The sequence below is a fragment of the Scyliorhinus torazame genome, chromosome 14 (genome assembly GCF_047496885.1).
Source record: "Scyliorhinus torazame isolate Kashiwa2021f chromosome 14, sScyTor2.1, whole genome shotgun sequence".
NCBI classification, from domain to species: domain Eukaryota; kingdom Metazoa; phylum Chordata; class Chondrichthyes; order Carcharhiniformes; family Scyliorhinidae; genus Scyliorhinus; species Scyliorhinus torazame.
The window spans coordinates 205,727,341-205,747,346 of record NC_092720.1 but is presented as its reverse complement, the minus strand read 5'-3'; the positions used below and the strand labels follow the sequence as shown (position 1 = coordinate 205,747,346).

General features: G+C 53.5%; 2 protein-coding genes and 1 pseudogene across 3 annotated transcripts in view; 1 reads left to right on the top strand and 2 right to left on the bottom strand.

Moving 5' to 3' along the window:
* The window catches only part of LOC140390379 (polypeptide N-acetylgalactosaminyltransferase 3-like), a 48,950-nt gene extending 34,336 nt beyond the window's left edge, over window positions 1-14,614 (bottom strand). The window contains exons 1-3 of the mRNA XM_072475492.1: window positions 14,479-14,614; window positions 7,177-7,601; window positions 1,084-1,256 (exon numbers count right to left, since the gene is read on the bottom strand). Of these exons, the coding sequence (XP_072331593.1) occupies window positions 1,084-1,256; window positions 7,177-7,595 (592 nt within the window). The 5' untranslated portion in view covers window positions 7,596-7,601; window positions 14,479-14,614. The remainder of the gene's footprint in view (window positions 1-1,083; window positions 1,257-7,176; window positions 7,602-14,478) is intronic.
* LOC140390902 (U1 spliceosomal RNA) lies at window positions 2,881-3,035 on the bottom strand (annotated as a pseudogene).
* A 441-nt stretch (window positions 14,615-15,055) lies between the features above and the next one.
* Window positions 15,056-20,006, top strand: part of LOC140390380 (spliceosome RNA helicase DDX39B) — a 62,483-nt gene continuing 57,532 nt past the window's right edge. The window contains exon 1 of one of the 2 annotated variants that reach the window (XM_072475494.1): window positions 15,056-15,167. The gene's annotated coding sequence lies outside the window, so the exon portion shown is untranslated. Of the gene's footprint in view, window positions 15,187-20,006 lie in introns of both variants that reach the window. The other variant, XM_072475493.1, reaches the window with a different exon arrangement.

Sequence of the window (20,006 nt, the reverse complement as noted above, 5' to 3'; positions counted from 1 at the left end):
GTGGCACCTCTGAGAGTGCAGCGCTCCCTCAGCACTGCCCTGAGGAGTGACCTTACTTTTGGTTTAATAAATTTAGAGTACCCAATTAATTTTTTCCAATTAAGGGGCAACTTAGTGCGGCCAATCCACCTTGTAAGGGAAACACGGGGAGAATGTGCAAACTCCACACGGACAGTGACCCAGAGCCAGGATCGAACCTGGGACCTCAGCACCGTGAGGCAGCAATGCTAACCACTGCGCCACCGTGCTGCACCTGAAGTGACCTTACTTAATGGCGGCTCAGGTCTCTGGAGCTGGCCTTGAACCTGAGATCTTCTGAGTCAGGTGTGAGGGCGCTTCCACTGAGCCGCTCTCCTGCTCTTACTGCCGGCCATTCATGTATTTGGAAGGATTTTGCAGGTTGACACTCAACATGTTTGGCAGAGATGCTGCCCACTGCACCACAGGATTTCCTGTGGTCCCCAATATGGCAACCCCTTAAACTTATAATTATCGTGCTTTCACTCAAATCCCTATCTCCGCATCCTCTAAGATATCTGAGTCCCTCCAATTCAACGCTTCTCGCGCATCCATGATTTTAATCATTCCATCACTGTCAGCCACGCCATCAGCTGTCTGGGGCTAAATCGCTGGCATTTCCTCCTCAAAACCTACTACCCCTGACCAAGGTTTTTGGTCACCTGCCCCAATATCTCACACACGTGGCTGGGTGTCAAATCCTGATGTCTCTTCTTTGAAGGGCCACGGGATGATTGATGCACTATCAATTACCACAAAGACGAGAGTAGTGGACTAATCGAGGCTTTATTGAGCAAAGATGTTGTGCCTCCTGTAGCTGCTACCAGAACGGCTGCAGCACCAGCGCGCACACACATTTATACGCTGCCTACTGGGCGGAGCCAGCAGGCAGGGATTTACCCATGTACCTCTAGTATATGTGTCTTACTGTAATACATATAATACAGCTAGTGGTGACTACCACAATGATTTACTACATTGCAGAACTGCTGGTGTTTGTTCCGATAGAACAGGTTCAGTCTCAAAGTGTTAACCCAGATACTAAATAACTTAGAAACACCTGACCTTCGGTGCTGGCGTCGTCCACAAGGATGACCTCTCTCAGAAGTAGGGCGGGGACCGTGTACAGAACGCTATGCACAGTCCGCAGCAGGGTAGACCAGGCCTCATTGTGGAATGCGATGATCACACTTGTAGGTGGCAAGGGAGGGCAACGCTTAAACTGTTGAGTGATGCACCTGAGGAGGGTGGGAAAGAAAGAGAACAGGGGTCAAGGAATTGGACCGTGAGTCTCTCATTTCTCTTTCTCCACCAGTAGCTCCGTTATTACTTTTCCTCCATCTTATCTCGGCACATCCGATGTACAATGGTCAGTACTGCTGCCTCACCGCGCCAAGGAGCCGGGTTCGATTCTGACCTTGGCTGACTCACTGTCTGTGTGAAGTTTGTACATTCGCCCCATGTCTTCGTCCTCCGGGTGCTCAGGGTCTCTCCCGCAGTCCAAAAATGTGCAGGTTAGATGGATTGGCCATGATAAACTTTAGTGTCCAAAAGTTGGGATGGGGTATAGGGTGGGGGGGTGGGCTTAGGTAGGGTGCTCTTTCAGAGGGTCGGCGCAGATTTGATGTGCCAAATGGCCTGTTCCGCACTGTAGGGAATCTATGATCCCAGTCTGTTTCACCGTTGAAGATTTCTCTTGGTTTTCCCCTCCCCCTCCCCCCCTCAAGCTCTGAAAACGAGTGTTTTTGCAACTTGGGCTTTGGCCCCTTCATCACGGTTTCTCAATTTGACTGGTAAATGTTGGTATTCAGAGGGAAAAAGCTGCCCTTGTACATGAACCACAGAAAGTAAACATGCAGAAAACAAGTAATTGGTCGAAGGCAGATGGTATGATGGCCTTTATTACAAGAGAATGGGAGGAAGGTAGTTTTGCTACAATTGTTTGGGGCTTTGGTGAGGTCACACCTGGACTACTGTGAGGAGTTTTAGGATCCTCACCCATCCTTGCCTTAGACGGGTGCAACAAAAATTCACTGGATTGATTCCTGTGCCTCCCTACGAGGGCAGATATATTCTACGGCATTTAGCGGAAGGAATATACTTTGATTAGGAAGGGTCAGATCAGATTAGAAATGAAACAGATAAAAGCAAATTGCTGTGGGTGCTGCAATCTGAAACAAAAACTATAGAATTCCAACAGCGCAGAAGGAGGCCATTCGGCCCATCAGGTCTGCACCACCATTCGAATGAGCACCCCGCCCTATCCCTATAGTCCCATAGCCTAACATGTACATTCCTGGACACTAAGGGGCAATGTCATAGCATGGCCAATCCACCTAACCCACGCATCTTTGGACTAGGGGGGGGGGGGGGAAACCGGAGCACCTGGAGGTGCAGATTCCACACAGTCACACTGTGGAGGCTGGAATTGAACCCGGGTCCCTAGCGCGGTGAGGCAGCAGGGCTAACCACTGTGCTGCCTTGCCGCCCAAATCAATTATGAAGCATAAATTATCTGTTGCAGTCTGGACTTAAAGGAGCTTCTGCTGCCACCCCCCCCCCCCCCCCCCCCCCAACCCCAACCCCCACAACCCCAACCCCCACTGCCCGCTCCCCCAAGTCACTTTTTGAGGGATATTGCCAAGTTAGGCCCCAGGGTGACTTGCCAAACTGTCTCCATTATAATATAATAATAATCACTTATTGTCACAAGCAGGCTTTAATGAAGTTACCGTGAAAATCCCCTAGTCGCCACATTCCGGCACCTGTTCGGGGAGACCGGTACGGGAATTGAACCCACGCTGCTGGCCTTGTTCTGCATTACAAGTCAGCTGTTTAGCCCACTGTGCTAAACCAGCTCCTGAAAAGAAAACAGTCCCCCACTACCACAAATATTGCAGTTGAGTATCCCGCACTTGGGGACATTGCAGGCGTCAGCACACCCGAAGTGCAATGGGCTAGCCTCGTCCTGGGGAACCAACTCCTTGATCATGGTTTCACCCCTGCCAGGTAAGATACACTGGCCATGAAGAATCTATGTGCTACATGGTAGGACAGTGGTAACGAGATTAACTAATTATGTGAAACCAGCCAATAGGTTGGTCCCTAGCTGCTTCATAGCGCCAGAAACCCTGGTTCGATACCAGCCTCGAGTTACTGTTCATGTGGAGTTTGCAATTTCCCCCCATGTCTAAGTGGATTTCCTCGGGGTGCTCCGGTTTCCTCCCACAATCCAAAGATGTGCAGGTTAGGTGGACTGGCCATGCTAAATCGTCCAAAGGTTAGAAGGGGTTGCGGGTATAGGGCAGGGAAGTGGGCCTAGGTTAAGGAGGGTCAGTGCAGACAAGATGGGCTGAATGGCCTCCTTCTGCACTGTAGGGATTCTATGATTACCAATACATCTTGGACATCTCATTCGGAGAGGGCGCTGCATCAGGTGGCATGAATAAGGTGGCAACACACTGGTGCAAAGGGGTGGTTTTTTTAAAGAGTAGTAGAATACATATTTTGAGGGGCTGTGTAGCGGGGGCCTTAATCCACATTGATCATGACCTGCGAGGCACTAAAGATGAAAAACATTGCCCAAATTATGAACTGAAGGATTTTGCATTGATACAGCACCTTTACAACCTCAGGACATCCAAAAGCACCTTTCAATAATGAAGTCGTTTTTGAAGCTTATTGACTGTTGCAACGTGGGCAAACACAGCAACAAATGTATGCACAGCAAGCTCCCACAAACAGCAATGATAAAGCCCTGTTTATTAATTATTGATTTTAAGTGCTGTTAGCAGCGTGGATAACCCACAGTTAGAATGGTAGCTGGGAAATCCTGTTAGCCCTTTGGTCCACATACATGGGCGGCATGGTCGCAGTGTTTAGCACTATTGCGTCACAGCGCCAGGATCCCAGGTTCAATTCTCGGCTTGGGTCACTGTCCGTGCAGAGTCTACACGTTCTCCCCGTGTCTGAGTGGGTTTCCTCCGGGTGCTCCGGTTTCCTCCCACAAGTCCCGAAAGACGTGCTTTAGGTGAATTGGACATTCTGAATTCTCCCTCTGTGAACCCGAACAGGCGCTGGAATGTGGCGACTAGGGGATTTTCACAGTAACTTCACTGCAGTGTTAATGTAAGCCTACTTGTGACAATGAAGATTATTATTATTTCATCAGGGTGTCGATCGATCGACATCAAAGCTGCATTTCGGCAGAGCAACACTTTTCCTGAGAGAAGTGTTTCCATTGCTGCACAAACGAGGCAACAGGCTTAGTAGGAAAACTGTGCGTGGCTGGTTCGAATGATGCTCTCTTGGAGTGTGTTTTTTTCTAATGTAAGATCTACTGTGCTGAAATTAAGGGGTGTCCAACTAAAAGCAGATCCCTCAATTTCTTCTGGGTATAATGAAGAGAATTGTTTTAGCAAAAACAACTGCGTTCAAACTTCCCAAATTCAAAATTTTGTTGCGAGTAAGATATTTTCAAAAATTAAACCTAGAGAAATATGTACTTGCAGTCCTGTCTTTAGGTGACCCAAAAAAACATGAAACTAGTCATCTTTAATGATGCTTCACACACTAATCTTCTTGATGGGTGTCCCCCTACAGCTGGTTTCATAACATTCAACTGGGTGAAAATGGGTTTCCTTTGGTTTGGAAAGTTAAGAAGATATAAAGGGTTGTTAAAAGCACTTTGGCTGCAGAAATCCTTGTGGGGGCTGTCGATATGGGATTCTATTTGTTGAACGTTTCAGTGAGATTCTCTACAAGGAACATACCGAAAATAGAATATTCAGATAATCGTTCATTGTGAGGTAATGCACATTCTATGAAAAAAAGGTGAGTGAGAAAAGGTGACAGGCTGACCTTGCCAACTTGAAACAAAGGCTGGAGAGAAAGGAAATCTCTAAAATTAAATGCAAGTAATCGACTGTGTGTTTTACAAAAAGAAATGCATGTGCGAAGAAATTATTAGGTGTCTTTGAGGAAATGAAGGTTGTTGATTTTAATTTGATTTGAGATTTTGGTTTTACATATGAAGTCGAATTTTTACTGAGTGGGAAGGGAATATGTTAATTGCGTACTAATCGTGTGTACTTGTAGGTGAGTGATGGTGTGGACTCATTTGAACCCCTAACAATATTGACATTGACTTAAAACTATGACTGTGAGGTTTGGAGGTGCTTGCTTGTAATCCGAGGCTGTGTAAATAAATGTTTACAAACATGCGTAAATATTGGCTCCAGTTATATCCCACATCAACTGACTCCCTGGAACATAACACATCAGGCAGACCACCCCTGCTCTTCTTTTAAATAGTAGCCATGGGATTGGGAATTCTGGCCTCTGGATCCCCCTTGGCTATCGAGGGTCTAAGCTCTGATTTGCTTTATTATTGTCACATGTGTTAGTATACAGTGAAAAGTATTGTTTCTTGCATTCTGTACAAACAATGCATACCGTACATAGGGAAGGAAGGAGAGACTGCAGAATAAAATGTAAAAGAGTTAGAATGAAATTTTAGAAGCATAGAACGAGAGTAAAAGATAGAATTAGAGGGTCTGCTGGGCACAGCTTGCAAGAAGTCACCTCGCTCCGGTGCCATCTTGAAATTCTCCTCTGGAATTCTCTCCCAAAATCTCTCGCTTCTCCTTGAAGATGCTCCTCAAAACTCACTTCTGATCAAGCTTATGACAGCTCTTAATGTGACACGGTGTCACATTTTGTTTGATAACCCTTCTGTGAAGTGCTTTGGAGATGTTTTCAAACCACTATATAAATACAATTGTTAGCACTTCGGGTTGGGAGCAGGGTCAAGAGAAATGCCAATTTGGGGGAACCATAGATTTGAGCCAGGGAAGTTTTCGGAGATGGGAGGAGAAAGGAATTAGGACACTAAAAGATTTGTTTCTTGGGGGTCAGTTTGCAGGATTGAAGGAGCTGGGAGCGAAGTATGGGCTGGAGCAGGGGGAAATATTTAGATACATGCAGGTTCGAGACTTTGCCAAAAAGGAGATACAGAGCTTCCCAGTAGAGGTGGCTTCCACATTGCTGGAGGATCATAGAATCATAGAAGTTTACAGCATGGAAACAGGCCCTTCGGCCCAACCAGTCCATGCCGCCCAGTTTTAAGCTAGTCCCAGTTGCCCGCACTTGGCCTATGGTGCTTGGAGGAGGTGCTGACGACAGGGGGAGTGGAGAAAGGGGTAGTGTCGGCGGTTTACGGGGCTATTTTGGAAGAGGAGAAGGCACCGCTGGAAGGGATCAAGGCAAAGTGGGAGGAAGAGTTGGGAGAGGGTATGGAGGGGTTCTGGTGTGAGGTGCTCCGGAGGGTGAACGCCTCCACCTCGTGCGCGAGATTTGGGCTGAAGGTGGTATGCGGCTTTGAGGGGGTAGATGTGTGTGAATGTTGTGGGGGGGGGGGACCCGCAAATCATGTTCGTATGTTTTGGCCCGGTCCAAAGCTAGAGGTTTACTGGAAGGAGGTTTTTAGGGTAATCTCTAAAGTGGTGCTTGTGAAACTGGACCCGGGCCCCCGGGAGGCCATATTCGGGGTGTCAGACCAGCCGGGGTTGGAACCGGGTGCGGAGGCAGATGTTGTAGCCTTCACCTCGTTGGTCGACTGAAGGCAGATCCTGTTGGGATGGAGATCAACCTCTCCAGCCTGTGCCCTGGCATGGCGGGGGGACCTGCTGGAATTGACTCAAATTTGAACTGAGGGGAAGGATGGAGGGGTTCATCAATTCATAGGCGTTATTCATTATGCACTTTCAAGAATTGGATGACATCGAATATTCGGGAGGTTGGGGGCTGGGAGGATTGGGGGAGGGGGACTGTATGTGTTAATGGTGACTATGGGTGATTCCTGATTCCTTTTTGTTATTTGTTTATATTAACATGCGGGATAATGTTTCGGGGTTTGGTGGGAGTATGGGATTGTTGTTGCTGATGTGGGAATTAACATTGCATTCGTTAGATTATTGTTTATTGCTGGGTGTAAATTTGGGAGAAAATGTGATAAAGGAGAATAAAAATATTAAAAAAAAAAAAAAATACAATTGACAGTTGCTACATGCTCAGCTGCCACATGACCTATTCTCATCTTTGATTGGGATTGCCCAGCCACTAGTGTGTTTATTCCCCATTGCCAGGAAAGACTCTTACTCTGGAGCTCTGGTGTCGGTTCCCAGGCCACGGTGTATAGAGATCCTGTCACTGGTGAAGACGTTGAAGCCGTGCTTCTGGAAACCAACGGCCCTCTCGGTTGCCTCTTTGAAGCTGAGGCCGTCCAGCACCACAGCATTTCCCGAGGCACCCAGCACTCCCAGGTCCTCGTGGTGGCGTGGCACAGCAGGCCCCAACTCTATGCCGGAATAGAAGCCGGGTGGACAGCGCCGGCCGACGGTAGGTTTCCCGATGGCAGCCTTGGCGGGGGTGAACGTAATGTCCGCCTGGAGCCCATCTGTTGACCACTCTATCTCAGCTATTTTGGACAGGCAGTGCGCGAGAAAGAGGATGACGGTGCAGGCAGACAAGACCACGAAGATCTTCTGAGGGGAAGGTACTGTCACTCGCCGAGCCATTCCTTCCTGCGTGACAGAAAAGAAGATTGGTGTCAGAATTTGTCGGTCATTTAAAAAATGTTTTTTTTTTGCTGGCCGAGACTGAAGGAGCCATGAATTTATATAGCAGCTTTTGTGGCTATAGGACTTACCATAAGTTTTAATAGTCACAAAGTCCCTTTGAAGTGTAGTAATGTAGGAACTTGTTACAATTTTACCAACAAACCGGTCGCCCTTTGTCACTCCCTTAATGCTTCAATGGAGGAAAATGGAGTTGAGATTCAGGGCAGCAGTGATCTAAATTGAATGCCAAAACAGGCAGGAAGGGCTGAATGGTCTCCTCCTATCATTTTGAATTGGAACAGCATTTTCTGAAGTGCTTCTTTCATTTGCAAGGCAGCCCCCTCTCAGCACACATTACTTCCCCTCCTTGCAGCATGAACAGTCAATTTTGACATTTTATCATCCTGGGTGTCAGGTTTGGAATTAGACTAATGATGCACTGAAGCACACATACGAGGAGATAAATTTTGTCAATATAAAATCTCATGTTGTACCAACATCCATTGAGCTTTGTGTGGTAAACAAACATGCCTGTTTCAGCAACGTCTCGTGATGTAGTGCCTTTAACGCAGTCTTAACATTAAAAGGCATGTAGCAAGAGCTTAATCAAACAAAAAAAGATACGAGGGCAGATGACCCTAACCTTAGTTTAAGGAGTGTCTTAAAGGAAGAGAAGGGATGAATTCCAGAGCTTAGGACCTAGACTGCTGCAGGCACTGTCGTGATAAGTAAGGCAGAAGTCACAGGTTTGGTTAAAGATATTGGTTTGAAGGAAGGATACCAAGGAGGGAAGAGGGATGTGCGGAGGTTTATAACTCAGGACTGGGGCTGAAGGCACGGGCATCAGTAGACAGGGCTAAGGGGCTGATTCGGAGCAGAAGTGGGTCTTTCGGATCCTCAAACCTGTTCCGCCATTTGATAAGATCATGGCTGATCTGTCCGCAGCCTCTGCTTTCCTGTCTTCCCACTAAACCCACTTAGGGCAGCACGGTAGCATTGTGGATAGCACAATTGCTTCACAGCTCCAGGGTCCCAGGTTTGATTCCGGCTTGGGTCATTGTCTGTGCGGAGTCTGCACATCCTCCCCGTGTGTGCGTGGGTTTCCTCCGGGTGCTCCGGTTTCCTCCCAGAGTCCAATGATGTGCAGGTTAGGTGGATTGGCCATGATAAATTTCCCTTAGTGTTCAAAATTGCCCTTAGTGTTGGGTGGGGTTACTGGGTTATGGGGATAGGGTGGAGGTGTTGACCTTGGGTAGGGTGCTCTTTCCAAGAGCCGGTGCAGACTCGATCGGCCAAATGGCCTCCTACTGCACTGTAAATTCTATGACATAAACCCTGTGACGCCATGCTCGGTCAAGGATCTATCTAATTCAGCCTTCAGAAAATACTCAACGCTGCCTCCATTGCTGTCTGGGGAAGTGAGTTCCATACACCCGTGACCCTCTAACAGGAAAGAAGCCTCCTCACCTCCGTCTTAAAAAGGAGACACTGTGTTTTTAAACTGTATCCCATTGTTCTAGTCTCGGACACAGGAACCATCCTTTCAACATCCACCTGTTCAAACCCCCTCACGTTTCAATAAGATCACCTCTCAATTTCTGAAACTCCCAACAGATTACAGGTGCAACCTGCCCATCCTTTTCTCATAATACAACTCCATTTGTGGGTGGGGGGGGGGGGGGGGATTTTCCATGGCCCGTGTGTCTCTTGGCGGCGCGCCATTAGCTGGTGGCAGGATCTTCAGGTTCTGCCGCTGACAATGGGCGTTCCCATTGAATTCCTTTCCCTGGCATTGGGGGTTCTCCATTGACGGGAAAGAAATATTCCCGGAAATTCCCCCCCCCCCCAACCCCCCTCCCTGATTCCCTTCATGTCAGGGATCAGTCGAGCGAACCCTCTCTGAACCGCTTCCAATTACATCCTTTCTTAAATTAGGAAGCCAAAACTGTACACAGCACATTAGGTGACGGGGGATAGGAAATTGGGGATATGCACAAGGCCAGAAACAGACAAGCATAGAGATTTTACGTGGAGGCGGCCCAGGGTGGAGGGGGGGGGGGGGGGGGGGTGCGCTGAGGTCATGCAAGCATTTGAACCCAACGTTGAGAATTTTAAAATGGAGGCATTGCCAAAGCAGGATCCAGGAAGTACACAGTGGATGGTGGGTGAACAAGGCTTGGCACGAGTCACGACACCAGCAATATTTTGATGAATTTCTTTTTTTTAACATATATATTTAGAGTATCCAATTCATCTTTTCCAATTAAGGGTTAATTTAGCATGGCCAATCCACCTAGCCTGCACATCTTTTTGGGTTGTGGGGGCGAAACCCACGCAAACATGGGGAGAATGTGCAAACTCCACACGGACAGTGTCCCAGAGCCGGGATCGAACCTGGGACCTCGGCGCCGTGAAGCAGCAGTGCTAACCCACTGTGCCACCTTGCTGCCCTTTTTGATGAATTTCTAATGTTATCGTAGAATCCCTAGTGCAGAAGGCCATAGGGGCTGTTTAGCACAGGGCTAAATCGCTGGCTTTGAAAGCAGACCAAGGTAGGCCAGCAGCACGGTTTGATTCCTGTAACAGCCTCCCTGAACAGGCGCCGGAATGTGGCGACTAGGGGCTTTTCATAGTAACTTCATTTGAAGCCTACTTGTGACAATAAGCGATTTTCATTTTCATTCTGCCCACCGTGTCTGTACTGACCCTCTGGAAGAGCTCCCGAGCCAGGCCCACTCTCCCCCCCCCCCCCCGCCGCCGCTGCCCTATCCCCATAACCCAACCAAAACCTTTGGACAACAAGGACAATTTAGCTTGGCCAATCCACCTAACCTGCACATCTTTGGATTGTGGGATGAAACCGGAGCGCCCGGAGGAAACCCACGTAGATACGGGGAGAACGTGCAAACACCACACAGTCAGCCGAAGCCGGAATTGAACCAGGGACCCTGGCGCTACGAGGTAGCATTGCTAACCACTGTGCACCGTGATGCCCTCTTGCCAAAATTCGCAGCTAAGGATGCAGTGAGCACACCCATTTTCTCAGCCACACTGGAAACAAGCAGGGGCATCCAGGAGGGGGAAACCCCAACAGCTGGTTTCTGAGTTGCAAAATGGTGGCAATTTTTAATCTGAGAGAAGATTGTTTCTAATCGTCAGGTCTAAGCACATGAGTTCAACTTCAATCATCACTCCAACAAGTGGACCCTGCGTCCTCTTCAACCCGGACTTCATTAGACCCTGTCCTTTGACAGGAGAGTGGAGCAGATCCCTCGCGTCAAAATCCACAATAGCCTGAAACGTTTCCACGTCACCCCCATTTTGTCAGCTCCGGCTCAGTTGGCGACACTTTAGCCTCTGAGATAGAGGCCGGAATTGTCCGGTTGTTGCGATTCACTTTTCCGGTCAGCAGCCCATGGCTTACCTGGCGGCTTGGGGCGGTTACAATGGGAAATCCCATTGACAAGCGGTGGGATATAGAATCCCGCCGCCGAGAAACACGTGGCTGGGAGACCAGAGAATCCAGCCTAGATGGTCATGGGGGTGATTCCACTCAGTCCAGGAATCTCAGCACAATGTCCAGGCTGAAAAATCCCACTGCTGCACTGAAGGAGGGGCGAACTTCGGATGGGAAGTTAAACCGAACTCCTGTTTCTCCTCTTAGACGGATGTGAAAGAGCCCATGACACTACCTCAAAAAAAAAGTGGGGTTCTCCCCTCTGGTGTCATAGTCAACATTTATCCCCGAGTCAACATGCCTGACAAATGGATTGTCTGGTGTTTAGCAGATTTCTGTTTATGGGACCATGCTGTGCACAAATCGGATTCTGTGTTGGCTACAAGACAACATTGGCTATACTTGAAATGCAGCTCATTGGCTTTCAAAGTAATTTGGGGTGTTGGGTGTCTGTGAAAGATCTATCCAATGAGTCTAACTTCCCGAAGTATAACGGTCTGGCTGGCACATACAGTTTGAAAAACAATTTTAGAGTACCCAATTCATTTTTTCCAATGAAGGGGCAATTTTAGTGTGGCCAATCCACCTACTGTGCACATCTTTGGGTTGTGGGGGCGAAACCCACGCAAACACATGGTGAATGTGTAAACACCACACGGACAGTGACCCAGAGCCTGGATCGAACCTGGGACCTCGGCGCCGTGAGGCAGCAGTGCTAACCATTTCACCACCCTGTTGCTCTGGCACACACAGAGTTAACGGGGATTGAGTACAGTGTCACCCACAATGTAAGAGAACACATGACCCACACCTCGGGGACAGAGCCATGTGCACAAACAAGCATGGAGACATTTCCTCGCTTGAACCTTTTACTGGTCATGTACATAGTTCTTGCAGTTGATAAATATCGTTAACCACAAAGACTTCATTAGGACCTATCTATCGAACTTCTTTGTAGCCCTGTAAACTTCTCCCTTCCAGTTCTAATTCCCTTTTGAAAATTACTATTAAATCAGCTGCCCACCATCCTGTTCCAAATCACTGTGCAAAATAAATATTTCCTCATCACTCTCCCTGGTTCTTTTGACAAATGTGTTAGATCTGTGCCCTCTGATTAACGACCCTCCTGTCAGTGAGATGTTTCCTACTTACTCTGTCAACATTCGTCACAGTTTGATCACCTCTAATAAATCTCCCCTTTCGCTTTTTCTGCTCGAAGAGAGCGGTTTCAGCAATCTTAGTCGCTCCATGTAAGTCCTCCTTCCCTGGTACAAATCTTCTACACCCTCTCCAAAGCCTGTCTAATGTTGGTGCCCAGAATTGGGCACAATGCTTCAGCTGGCTGCTAACTGCTGAGATAGTTTCCCTGTTTTTCTACACTTACGTTTTGACTTATAAAACCACGGTTCGGAAGAAATAACAGCAGCAGACAATTCAGCCCTTCGAGCCCACTCTGCCATTCAATTACATCATGGCTGATCTTTTACTTCAAGGCCATTTTCCTACGCTATCTCCATGTCCCATTTGCTTTTATCACATCATTAACTTGCTCTGCCAAGACTTGAGCATCTGAAAGTCCTGAGTCTCTTTGATCCTGAACCTCCTTTGAAACTGTGCCATTTTGTTATATAGCCTCTCTTTGCTTCCACTATGCAACACCTCACACTACTCTGAATAACGGTTAAATTTCACACATCTGCCCACTTCACCAATCTCTGTCCTCTTGAAGTTTGTTACTATCCTCCTGTTTATTACATTTCTAAGTTTAGTTATAAGCTGCAAACTTTGAAATTAAACTCCACGAACCCTAATCCAAAGCATTATTGTTTATCAAGGGTACTTATCCTAATGGTGATGTCTGAGGAACACCACAGTATATTTACCTTCAGGCTGCAAACCATTCATTCATCACTACTCTGCTGCATTTTAGCCTTGTGTTTAAATTCCTTCATCGTTTATCCCCATCTCATAACCTCTACAGTCCGGTAGCAGCCTCTCCATCCATGGACCCAAGCTGCCTGTGTACTCTCCTTCTTTAGCCCCATCTACTGACGTCCGTGCCTTCGGCAGCCCACGTCCTTTGATCTCAAATTACAAACCTCTTCACCTCCCTCTCCCTTCCTGAGTAACCGACCTCAAAACCAATGTCTGAAACATCTTCCAGATATCACATCCTTTGGCTTACTGGCCAGCTTGGTGTGATTACACCTCAGTCTTGGACATTTCCCTGTGATAAAGACTGTATCATTGCATGTTTGCTGTTAGATCTGTGTAATCAATGTTGAGTCCGGCAGGATTTAGATTTGGAAGGCCAGGTGCAGTTCCAGACACAAAATTGAGTTCAACAATTTCAGATCATAACCTCAGCTCCCATTTTGTTTCCTAGTCTTAGTTGGTTTGCTTGTTTTTCTCTCCCCTATTTTAGCTTTCAGTCAGCAGCACATCTTTTGGCTCTTTGCTTGTCCCTATCCCTTTGGCCCTGTCACTCCATGTGTGCGATTTAATGGCCGCGTCACGCGAAACCTGGGAAGCGACGTGGCTGGTAAATCACACGAGAGGCTCGCCACGCCTCGCGATCTCATGACCTAGACCTGCCCACAATTGGCAGGACCTACATTTGCATATTTAAGTGAGCAGTTCGGCACATTTAAATATGTCTCCGTCGGATCTAACCAGCGCCCGGGATCGAAACCCCTCGACGAAGAGACCACAGCCGGGAGTCTTCACAAAAGGGGCCCAGGCGGACTGGCACTTGGGGGAGACTCCCAGGCGATCGGAGGCCCCCAGGGCAGGGTGGCACCCTGGGCACTGATGATGCCTCCTGTGCATGGCCAGCCTGATTCCCCACCGATGCCCGAAAAATAAGAGAGCGGGGTCATTTCCGGTGCTGTTAAACCCGCCCACAACAGCACTCTGTTTTCTTTTCTTAAATGGTGCCCCGTATCTCTCCGGCGCCCACCCTATCACAGACCGTCCTGTGTCTTTGTCCCACCCACCCCTTGATTAGTTCTGAAGAAAGGGCATTAAAGTTAGAGTTTTTACAGCACGGAAAGTAGCCCTTCGGCCCATCATGTCTGTGCTGGCCATCAAGCACCTCTTTCCAGCACTTGGTCGGTAGCCTTGTATGCTATGGCATTTCAAACCACGCAAACACGGGGAGAATGTGCAAACTCCACACAGACAGTGACCAGGGGCCCTGGGATTGAACCACTGGCCCATGTTGACTATCCCTGATCAAACCTTGCCTCTCCAAGTGGAGAGATTCTCTCCTTCAGAAATTTCCCCTGGTTGGCCTGGAACATGGGCTCTGCCCCCCTTCCCTCCACAGGCGCCACTACCTCGACCTGTTCCAGAATTTTCTTTTTTTCTATTTTATACTTTTACCTTGCACTGAGCTCCCTGGCTTGCTATACAACATTCACCTCACCAGGTCCCTCCCTACCCGCCCTCACTGCTTTCGTGACAGCAGCAGCATGCAGTCTTTGAGGGACACAGCAACCCACATCTCATCTCATCCTCTCAACACCGCTGTGGGAGACGGTCTCTCTCTACCAACCAAGCAACTCCCAACAGGCGCATGCGCAGCCGCGACCATCGACACGCGCGTGCACAACAAACGGGCGGCGAATATCCCTGACACGCATGCGCGCACTATCGGACCGATTCACATGAATCGCAAACGCAGCGAGTACTTCCGGGATGACGCATGCGCAGTGGCGGTCCAGTCAATCTCTCTCTCTCACCGCCCTCCCCACCCCGGGTGCGCAGACTCCCAGCCCCGACCGGGCTGACCGACCAGATGCCTTTAATTACCACGGCAACGGACTGGGAAAATGGAACCGGGGCATAAAAATTAAACCGCCCTTTCACAGCACAATGATTATACCTGAGGTGCGAATCATTTTAATGGCTTGCCTCGAGAGGCTGCGCGGGGATGAACAGCGAGGAACCAGGCTCTGCTCATGTGGAAACCGGCGGTCGGGAGGCAGCTTTCAGATCAGGGGTCTTGAGGAAGAGGCTGAATGGGAGATTGTTCATTCAGTTACCCAAACATACAGACATTGTCCTAAAAGGTGAGAGAGCTTCCCTCAGGTAGGTTGAAAGAGTGCGGGGCGAAATTGAAGTTTCTCTGTTTGAAGACACTGGTAAAAGTTGCTGTTGTGACGGTTAGAAATGCGTGAGTCGATATTAATGTCCCCCACCCCCTTCACTAACCCACCTACCCACTTCACCCCCTTCTCTCCCCCACCCCCTTTGCCCACTCTCCCCCACCCCCTTTGCCCTCTCTCCCCCACCCCCTTTGCCCTCTCTCCCCCACCCCCTTTGCCCTCTCTCCCCCACCCCCTTTGCCCCCCCCCCCTTTGCCCACTCTCCCCCCACCCCTTTGCCCTCTCTCCCCCACCCCCTTTGCCCTCTCTCCCCCACCCCCTTTGCCCTCTCTCCCCCACCCCCTTTGCCCTCTCTCCCCCACCCCTTTGCCCTCTCTCCCCCACCCCCTTTGCCCTCTCTCCCCCACCCCCTTTGCCCTCTCTCCCCCACCCCCTTTGCCCTCTCTCCCCCACCCCCTTTGCCCTCTCTCCCCCACCCCCTTTGCCCTCTCTCCCCCACCCCCTTTGCCCTCTCTCCCTCCACCCCTTCGCCCTCTCTCCCCCCACCCACTTCACTCTCTAACCCCCCTACCCACTTCGCCCTCTTCCCCCCCGATCCCCTTCACTCTCTACCCCCCCACCCTCTTTACCCCCCCCTTTGCCCACTCTCCCCCCACCCCTTTGCCCTCTCTCCCCCACCCCCTTTGCCCTCTCTCCCCCACCCCCTTTGCCCTCTCTCCCCCACCCCCTTTGCCCTCTCTCCCCCACCCCCTTTGCCCTCTCTTCCACACCCCCTTTGCCCTCTCTCCCCCACCCCCTTTGCCCTCTCTCCCTCCACCCCTTCGCCCTCTCTCCCCCCACCCACTTCACTCTCTAACCCACCTACCCACTTCACCCCCTTCCCCCCCGATCCCCTTCACTCTCTACCCCCCCACCCTCTTTCCCCCCCCCTTTGCCCACTCTCCCCCCCCCCTTTGCCCTCTCACCCCCTTTGCCCTCTCTCCCCCACCCCCTTTGCCCTCTCTCCCCCACCCCCTTTGCCCTCTCTCCCCCTTACCCCCTTTGCCCTCTCTCCCTCCACCCCCTTTGCCCTCTCTCCCTCCACCCCTTCGCCCTCTCTCCCCCCACCCACTTCACTCTCTAACCCCCCTACCCACTTCGCCCTCTTCCCCCCCCGATCCCCTTCACTCTCTACCCCCCCACCCTCTTTCCCCCCCCCTTTGCCCACTCTCCCCCCCCCTTTGCCCTCTCCCCCCCCTTTGCCCTCTCTCCCCCTCCTTTGCCCTCTCTCCCCCCCCTTTGCCCTCTCTCCCCCCCCTTTGCCCTCTCTCCCCCCCCTTGCCCACTCTCCCCCCCTTTGCCCTCTCCCCCACCCCCTTTGCCCTCTCTCCCCCACCCCCTTTGCCCTCTCTCCCCCACCCCCTTTGCCCTCTCTCCCCCACCCCCTTTGCCCTCTCTCCCCCACCCCCTTTGCCCTCTCTCCCCCACCCCCTTTGCCCTCTCTCCCCCACCCCCTTTGCCCTCTCTCCCCCACCCCCTTTGCCCTCTCTCCCCCACCCCCTTTGCCCTCTCTCCCCCACCCCCTTTGCCCTCTCTCCCCCACCCCCTTTGCCCTCTACCCCCTACCCACTTCGCCTTCTCTCCCCCACCCCCTTCACTCTCTACCCCCCCCACCCCTTCACTCTCTACCCCCCCCACCCCTTCACTCTCTACCCCCCCACCCCTTCACTCTCTACCCCCCCACCCCTTCACTCTCTACCCCCTACCCACTTCGCCCTCTTTCTCCCACCCCTACCGCCCTCTTCCCCCCCACCCCCTTTGCCCTCTTCCCCCCCACCCCCTTTGCCCTCTTCCCCCCCCACCCCCTTTGCCCTCTTCCCCCCCACCCCCTTTGCCCTCTTCCCCCCCACCCCCTTCGCCCTCTTCCCCCCCACCCCCTTCGCCCTCTTCCCCCCCACCCCCTTCGCCCTCTTCCCCCCACCCCCTTCGCCCTCCTCCCCCCCACCCCCTTCGCCCTCTTCCCCCCCCACCCCCTTCGCCCTCTTCCCCCCCCACCCCCTTCGCCCTCTTCCCCCCCCACCCCCTTCGCCCTCTTCTCCCCCCCACCCCCTTCGCCCTCTTCCCCCCCACCCCCTTCGCCCTCTTCCCCCCCACCCCCTTCGCCCTCTTCCCCCCCCACCCCCTTCGCCCTCTTCCCCCCCACCCCCTTCGCCCTCTTCCCCCCCCACCCCCTTCCCCCCCTTTCCCCCCCACCCCCTTCGCCCTCTTCCCCCCCCCACCCCCTTCGCCCTCTTCCCCCCCCACCCCCTTCGCCCTCTTCCCCCCCACCCCCTTCGCCCTCTTCCCCCCCACCCCCTTCGCCCTCTTCCCCCCCCACCCCCTTCGCCCTCTTCCCCCCCACCCCCTTCGCCCTCTTCCCCCCCACCCCCTTCGCCCTCTTCCCCCCCACCCCCTTCGCCCTCTTCCCCCCCACCCCCTTCGCCCTCTTCCCCCCCACCCCCTTCGCCCTCTTCCCCCCCCACCCCCTTCGCCCTCTTCCCCCCCACCCCCTTCGCCCTCTTCCCCCCCCACCCCCTTCGCCCTCTTCCCCCCCCACCCCCTTCGCCCTCTTCCCCCCCCCACCCCCTTCGCCCTCTTCCCCCCTTCGCCCTCTCTTCCCCCCCCACCCCCCTTCGCCCTCTCTTCCCCCCACCCCCTTCGCCCTCTCTTCCCCCCACCCCCTTCGCCCTCTCTTCCCCCCCACCCCCTTCGCCCTCTCTTCCCCCCCCACCCCCTTCGCCCTCTCTTCCCCCCACCCCCTTCGCCCTCTCTTCCCCCCACCCCCTTCGCCCTCTCTTCCCCCCACCCCCTTCGCCCTCTCTTCCCCCCACCCCCTTCGCCCTCTCTTCCCCCCACCCCCTTCGCCCTCTCTTCCCCCCACCCCCTTCGCCCTCTCTTCCCCCCACCCCCTTCGCCCTCTCTTCCCCCCACCCCCTTCGCCCTCTCTTCCCCCCACCCCCTTCGCCCTCTCTTCCCCCCACCCCCTTCGCCCTCTCTTCCCCCCACCCCCTTCGCCCTCTCTTCCCCCCACCCCTTCGCCCTCTCTTCCCCCCACCCCCTTCGCCCTCTCTTTCCCCCCACCCCCTTCGCCCTCTCTTTCCCCCCACCCCCTTCGCCCTCTCTTCCCCCCACCCCCTTCGCCCTCTCTTCCCCCCACCCCCTTCGCCCTCTCTTCCCCCCACCCCCTTCGCCCTCTCTTCCCCCCACCCCCTTCGCCCTCTCTTCCCCCCACCCCCTTCGCCCTCTCTTCCCCCCACCCCCTTCGCCCTCTCTTCCCCCCACCCCCTTCGCCCTCTCTTCCCCCCACCCCCTTCGCCCTCTCTTCCCCCCCACCCCCTTCGCCCTCTCTTCCCCCCACCCCCTTCGCCCTCTCTTCCCCCCACCCCCTTCGCCCTCTCTTCCCCCCACCCCCTTCGCCCTCTCTTCCCCCACCCCCTTCGCCCTCTCTTCCCCCCACCCCCTTCGCCCTCTCTTCCCCCCACCCCCTTCGCCCTCTCTTCCCCCCACCCCCTTCGCCCTCTCTTCCCCCCCCACCCCCTTCGCCCTCTCTTCCCCCCCCATCCCCTTCGCCCTCTCTTCCCCCCACCCCCTTCGCCCTCTCTTCCCCCCACCCCCTTCGCCCTCTCTTCCCCCCACCCCCTTCGCCCTCTCTTCCCCCCACCCCCTTCGCCCTCTCTTCCCCCCACCCCCTTCGCCCTCTCTTCCCCCCACCCCCTTCGCCCTCTCTTCCCCCCCACCCCCTTCGCCCTCTCTTCCCCCCCCCACCCCCTTCGCCCTCTCTTGCCCCCACCCCCTTCGCCCTCTCTTGCCCCCACCCCCTTCGCCCTCTCTTGCCCCCACCCCCTTCGCCCTCTCTTGCCCCCACCCCCCCTTCGCCCTCTCTTGCCCCCACCCCCTTCGCCCTCTCTTGCCCCCACCCCCTTCGCCCTCTCTTGCCCCCCCACCCCCTTCGCCCTCTCTTCCCCCCCACCCCCTTCGCCGTCTCTTCCCCCCACCCCCTTCGCCCTCTCTTCCCCCCCACCCCCTTCGCCCTCTCTTCCCCCCCACCCCCTTCGCCCTCTCTTCCCCCCCACCCCCTTCGCCCTCTCTTCCCGCCCCACCCCCTTCGCCCTCTCTTCCCCCCCACCCCTTCGCCATCTCTTCCCCCCCACCCCCTTCGCCCTCTCTTCCCCCCCACCCCCTTCGCCCTCTCTTCCCCCCCACCCCCTTCGCCCTCTCTTCCCCCCCCACCCCCTTCGCCCTCTCTTCCCCCCCACCCCCTTCGCCCTCTCTTCCCCCCCACCCCCTTCGCCCTCTCTTCCCCCCCACCCCCTTCGCCCTCTCTTCCCCCCCACCCCCTTCGCCCTCTCTTTCCCCCCCACCCCCTTCGCCCTCTCTTTCCCCCCCACCCCCTTCGCCCTCTCTTCCCCCCCACCCCCTTCGCCCTCTCTTCCCCCCCACCCCCTTCGCCCTCTCTTCCCCCCCACCCCCTTCGCCCTCTCTTCCCCCCCACCCCCTTCGCCCTCTCTTCCCCCCCACCCCCTTCGCCCTCTCTTCCCCCCCCACCCCCTTCGCCCTCTCTTCCCCCCCCACCCCCTTCGCCCTCTCTCCCCCCCCACCCCCTTCGCCACCTCTCCCCCCCACCCTGTACAGCCTGATCAAGAGGTGATTGATAAGAAGGTGCCAGATCTCTTTCAAGAATTTACTTGTGTGGGTAAAGTTTACTCGTGTGTATCAGGAGGAGCAGGTAAAGAAGTCACAATTTTAAGAGATACGGGAGCTAGTCGATCTTTAATGGTAAGAGAT